Source organism: Prionailurus viverrinus, chromosome E1, assembly GCF_022837055.1.
Source record: "Prionailurus viverrinus isolate Anna chromosome E1, UM_Priviv_1.0, whole genome shotgun sequence".
Taxonomy (NCBI): Eukaryota; Metazoa; Chordata; class Mammalia; order Carnivora; family Felidae; genus Prionailurus; species Prionailurus viverrinus.
Window position 1 is genome coordinate 48,713,589 of NC_062574.1, and position 6,030 is coordinate 48,719,618.

At 61.5% G+C, this 6,030-nt stretch overlaps 1 protein-coding gene across 2 annotated transcripts in view; it reads left to right on the forward strand.

Moving 5' to 3' along the window:
- Positions 1-4,640, forward strand: part of SEC14L1 (SEC14 like lipid binding 1) — a 52,152-nt gene extending 47,512 nt beyond the window's left edge. For both annotated transcript variants that reach the window (XM_047833680.1, XM_047833681.1), the window contains 3 exons: positions 235-486; positions 1,757-1,935; positions 2,122-4,640. In XM_047833680.1, the coding sequence (XP_047689636.1) occupies positions 235-486; positions 1,757-1,935; positions 2,122-2,227 (537 nt within the window). In that variant the 3' untranslated portion in view covers positions 2,228-4,640. The remainder of the gene's footprint in view (positions 1-234; positions 487-1,756; positions 1,936-2,121) is intronic.
- The last annotated feature ends 1,390 nt before the right edge of the window (positions 4,641-6,030 follow it).

A 6,030-nucleotide genomic window follows, 5' to 3' on the forward strand; every position in this document is an offset into this window, starting at 1 on the left:
CATTGGTCGAAAGAAGGGAGAGCCGGAAGGCTGGGTGGCCGGAAGGGGGATGTGGGTGAAGAGACGGCCGACGTGACACGTCTGCCTTCCTCCCACGACTCCCTCCCCACACCGCTGGGCCAGAAAGCCCCTCCGGAGACGAAGCCACCACAGTGGCAGTGGCAGCACAGGGCGGGGGCGGAGGGGGGCGGCCTCGTGCTTCCCTTGGTCGCCTCATGCAACCTCTTCTTCCAGATCCTCATTCAGATTGTGGATGCCTCTTCGGTGATCACTTGGGATTTTGACGTGTGCAAAGGGGACATCGTCTTCAACATCTACCACTCCAAGAGGTCGCCCCAGCCTCCCAAAAAGGACTCCCTGGGGGCGCACAGCATCACTTCCCCGGGAGGGAACAACGTGCAGCTGATAGACCGGGTCTGGCAGCCGGGCCGTGACTACAGCATGGTCGAGTCCCCTCTGATCTGCAAAGAAGGGGAGAGCGTGCAGGTAGGCCCGTCCGGGATTCCCTGCGGCTTGCGTATTTCGTCTCGCAAAGGAGGGCTCTCGGGCTTCACCGATGCCCCGCGTGGCTGGCGCGGTGTATCCGCGGGCGAGCCCGTAGCTGTGTCCGGCTTCCGTTCCGGTCAGGACGACTCTCAGGAAGCCAAGTGAGACCCCGAAGAAAACTCAGACCTGAGAGATGGTTCTGGACTGAATCCATGACTTGGATCTGAAGTGCATGAGGTTTTTTTAGAAGTTCTTTTCATGAAAGTGATGTGGAGGGAAAGGGAGAGGCATTCTGTGCACTTGTACAGCTGGATGCAGGCTTCCGCGGAGAGGAAGAGTGCCCTAAATCAGCAGGGGGAGAGGCACGTGCTTCGGGAGCTATCCGCTGTCGTTACTGAGCATTCTAATTCGTTTAAAAATGCTCTGTCGGTTCATCTGTTAAGTCGTGGCCGGTTATTTTCAGTGCTTGTACTAAGAACAGTGGTCCTTGGGCGCTTCTAGCCTGCATAATAGATGAGTAATTTTGCTGCCTTTACAGTTTTCAGGGATAAGCCTGTCAGTGTTTGGTCTGAGAAGTAGAGTAAAAGAGAGGCTTTTACTCTGTTTTAAAAGTAACGGACAGTTGAAGGTGAGGCTCCGGTCATTTTCCCACGTTGACGTTGAGTCCTACTTTAGATGGACACCCTTTATAAGGTTTTTCTTCGTGTTTATTTATTCTTGAGAGAGAGAGAAAGACCGAGCACGAGCGGGGGAGGGGCAGAGAGAGAGGGAGACACAGAATCGGAAGCGGGCTCCAGGCTCCGAACCGTCAGCACAGAGCGCGACGCGGGGCTCGAACTCACAAGCCGTGAGATCATGACCTGAGCTGAGTCAGACGCTTAACTGAGCCCTCCAGGCGCCCCTAGGTTGACATCCTTTTCACCAGAATGCTCTAGGTAGATGATTGCAAGCAGGTCCAGGAGAGTGTCGCCTGGTCAGATGACCTTTTCTGAGCCCCTTAGGGCTGAGCGAAGGGTGGCCTGAGCTCACCCAGCCCCCCAGGCGCCTGCCCCTGTTGTGGCCGTCCTCCCCGTGAGGCCACAGGTCCTCCTCGGCGCCCAGCGGGGCCCTCGCCGCGGGGCCCGCAGGCGGGCCACCCACCGAGATGGCCCGCGGTCACTGCGGAGCGCGATGACCGGGGCCAGCCTCCGGGTGGCGTCTGCCGGGGGGGTGGGCGTGGGGGAGGGGCTCCGACGTGAGCTCTCAGCCGGCACCGCCCGACTTGTTCCAGGGCTCGCACGTGACGCGGTGGCCGGGCTTCTACATCCTGCAGTGGAAGTTCCACAGCATGCCCGCGTGTGCCGCCACCAACCTGCCCCGGGTGGACGACGTGCTGGCCTCGCTGCAGGTGTCGTCCCACAAGTGCAAAGTGATGTACTACACCGAGGTGATCGGGTCCGAGGACTTCCGGTACGGGCTCCCCTCCCACCGGGGCCGCCGGGTCTCGCATACGGGTGGCCGTGGCCTCGGGGGCCGAGCGGGGCGGCCGGCGCGCGACGTCCTCCGTGTGCGGGGGCGGTGGGGGCGGGGCGGCCGAGAGCGGGGGCGGCCCGCCGCGGGGTCCTGATGCCTCGTCCCTCCCTGTGCCGCTCGCAGGGGCTCCATGACCAGCCTGGAGTCCAGCCACAGCGGGTTCTCGCAGCTGAGCGCCGCCACCACGTCCTCCAGCCAGTCTCACTGCGGCTCCATGGTTTCCAGGTAGTGCCGCGACGCCCGTGCCCGGTGCGCGGAGGGGACAGCGCGCCTCCTCGGACGGCCCGCCGCGCTCCGCCCCCTGCCGGCGGCCGCGTTGTGCCGACTCGTCCCCTTGTAGGCAGCGGATAGCTCTCCAGCCGGCAGACGTAGTCCTCCGCCCCAGACCCTCTCGGCAGGTAGTTTTAACTCTAACTCGATAGCCATAGATTTTGTACACAGTGGGCACAAAATCAAACCAGAGCACAAGGGCTCCCTCGAAAGGCGAGCAGCTCGTGTACACTTAAGACGTTGACTTTGTCTCCGAAGCTGATGCAAAAAACGTTTCCGACAACCTCCACACGCTGCCCGTTAGCGGGTGGGTCCCCACACCGTCCTTCAGAGACGAGCCACCCCCCTCCACGGAGCGGAAGCTGCCAGCTGGTCCCCACCCCGCGTCGCACAGCCGACCCGGCCCGCAGGTTGAGTGGCCGCCTCCTCCCCCCCCACCCCGACCCCGACCCCGACCCCCGTTCCCCAGGGCAGACCTGCTACTCCGGGAGGCCTCGGGGGCAGCCGGTGGGAGCCCCAGCTCTGCTCCCGCGGGCAGGTGCGTCCGCGGTCAGGGGACCCTCGGGGACTCCCCCGCGACGCCAGGAAACCACCGCCGTCATTAAACACTTCCTCTTGCCTCCTTTTCACACCTTTTTGATACTTTCAGAGCAGGATTTTTCTGTAAGCGAACCCACAGGGAAGGGATTCTTGCCCTCTTCCCGTGGCGTGGCGTCCTCTCTCCCTGCGGACGCTGGTTCAGAACTCCCTCCAGCGTTAATCCCGGTGCCTCCTCAGAGCCTAACAGCATCGGGGCCCCGGTGGTCCTTCTCCTCGCTGCAGGGGTATTTTGAAGGCCCAGTCGCTTTGGCCACGTTGAGATCGTCCGGTGTCCACTTCAGCCAACCGTGTTCTCGCCGTGTGGCCGCTCCGGGAGAGCGCACGGCCCACGGGAGCCCCGCTGTTTTGTAGAAGTGTGGACTTTGGGGCTGTGTTTGCGGGTGCGGGCATGCGGGTGGGGGGTGGCAGTGGTGCGAGTGGGTGTGACCGTGGGGGTGCCTGTGGCAGCAGTGGGGCGCATGTGCATGTCGACGCGTGTCAACGCGTGCAGGGGCGTGTGTGAGTCAGTACTGGGGGGGGGGGGGCGTGTGCGTGTGAGACCGAGCACGAGTGGGTGGCATTGAGCGGGTGGGGGGGGGGGCAGCAGTGCGATGCTGGGGAGAAACGGGCAAGTAGAAAGTGAGTCCAAGTTACAAGGGATTCTTCTAGAAGCAAATCAGAACGTGGGCTTGCTTTGCCTTTTACGTTTTCTTTCTGACCCCGGCGACAGAGCACGGTCCGTCTCGTGGTGGCCCGTGGTTTTTTCGGCTTTTTACGGGAAACACGGGTCATTCACAGATCCGACTGCAGGTTGCATCGGGTTCGCATTTGTGATAAGGACGTGACGTGTCGGGTGGTGTCGGAAGAGGCTGTGTCTTTAAAGATCCGTGCCAAAACCCACGCGGCCGCTCTGGGTGTGCGTGAGGGGCACGTGCGTCCCGGGCCGCGGTGCTCGCGGTCTGCTCTGAGGGGCCAGGTGGGGTGGCCACGCAGTGGAGGAGCGTGTGGAGGGCGCTGTGCTCCCCTGCGAGCACCAAGGCGGGAGGGGCGCCCGGTCAGTGTGGCTCCGGGGTGGCCTGCACGCTGAGCCCTGGGCCCCTCCGGGACTGCCGGCCTTCCCGGGGCGCAGCCACCGGCTTCCTTTGAAAAGATACGCTCGTCATTGGCACCTAGAGCCTTGTTTCCAGAAAGCACGGGAGGGTTGCTTACACCCGCGCTGCTTCCGATCAGCGCTTCCTCCTTCCTAAAGGACCCGAAGGTGGTCCCTTCCTTCTCTTTCTCTCTCTCTCTGTGTCTCAGATGGCGATTTTGCTGCCAGCTGTCAGGAAAACACTTCCCTCCACAGCCCACCTCAACCCAGGGATGTTTGTAGAACTCTTTGAGTTGCAGCCACCCCCTCCCCCAGTCTGAAGATGTGTTCCTTTTAAGTTGACTCGGAAGTGTCCCTGTCCTGTCCCCAGGGAGTTGAGTGCCTCCGAGAGTTCGGAGCACGTTTGTAGGGCTGGCTCACGGCCACGGCACCTGCTTCTCCCGGGAGGGGCCGCGGGCACACGGGTCTGGACCGAGCCCCGACTGTCAGTGCCCCGCACCTCTCCCCTGCACTAAGGGTTCTTTTGGCTTCCCTTCTTTTACTAATGTCTTAACTCCTTTTTCTTCCTAAGTTCCTTATTTGCATATCAAATTCTGTAAATGTTTTGTAAACATATTACCTCACTCTTGGTAATACAATACTGATAGTCTTTAAAAGATTTTTTTACTGTTCTCGATAATAAACGTGAACCATTTAAAGAAAAGGATGTCTCTTTCTTACTGTGAAATGCAGAGCGGCCGTCTCCCTCGAAGAGGCTGACGTTCTTAGGAGACTTCAGGGGGCCAAGGCCGACCTGGAGCCAGCGTGCTGGTATTCTAGAAGTTCCCGAGCAGTGCCCAGCTGGTGCAGGAGCCAGATCGCGGCTGTGAGCGCCTGGCGCACAGAGGCGACCCGGGGCTGGCGGCTGCCTCACTCCCGTCAGAGGACCTGCCGTAGGTTTCTTGGACTCTGTGAAGGCAAACCTGGCCCGGGGGCAGGGTATCCGATGCGCCCTTTCTTCAGTAATAAAACGGATCCTTTAATCCCGAGGCTTCAGAAGGAAGAAGATGGGCGGGTGTGGACCTTCAGAAACCTGGGCCCCCTTTCCCCCGCTGCTGGTTGCCGGCCGGTGCAGGGTGGCAGGGCCCAGGAGGGCCGAGCGGGCGCCGGACTGCCGCCTCGGTCGGGAGCCGTCACTTGGTTTTCTAGTCAGGGTGGGTGGGAGCTGGCCGAGGGGACCGGCCGGGGATGTGGCATGGGCAGCAGGCGTGTGAGCGTCTGCGTGTCGCGAGCTCAGTCTGGGTGCTGAGTCTGTCGGCAGAGGAGACGGTGACGGTCTCCGTCCCCTTCTTCTTGGCAACGCGAGGACCTCGACGCCTTAGCCTGTGGCTGCAGGAAGCACAGGGTTTACACCATTATCTCGTGCTCTGAGGTCTCTCCCTGTCTTCAGGTCAGGCCTGCTTTTACCAAGCCTTTGGTTTAGCATCGGACTCTGACGGCGGAGGTGAGAATCCAGCGAGCATCTGTCCCCTGCGGCCATCCCTCGGCTGTCGCAGAGAGCGTGGCGACGGAGCGGGAGGTCCCGGACAACAGTCACCGTGTCACGTCGGGCCACCAAACGCGCGATACGTGTTTCTCCTCACGCACGTCGCTCCCCTTGGTTGCCGAGCACAGCCATGGGGCACCCCTCGGCGCTCTGGGCAGGACAGAGGTGTTCTCAGTAAAATGTCATGACTAGAGCCGATGAATCCGCAAGTCAGGGCTTTGGGAAGCAGGGCTTCTGGGAAGAGGGTAGGGGCGTCCCCGTAGGAAAACGGCACCGAGACTGCAAAGCCCCAAACCCGAGGACATCTGAGTCGTGTGCTTAAAAACGGTTAAGGTGGCAAAGTCTGTTGTTTATCTTCTGCCACGGTAAACGCCCCTGTGGACGTGGTTCACAGCAAAACTAGGGGGTCGGGGATCCGCACAACCCAGCTACAGCCCTGAGGCCCCCGTGTTCAGTGGTGGAGTGTCTGATTGACGGGAGCAGGGCCCAGGCCACCCGGCAGGTGCCCAGGAGGGACGCTGGGCTGGACCCGGGCTGCGCCCCTTCCGACGGTGGGTGCCAGGGCCGC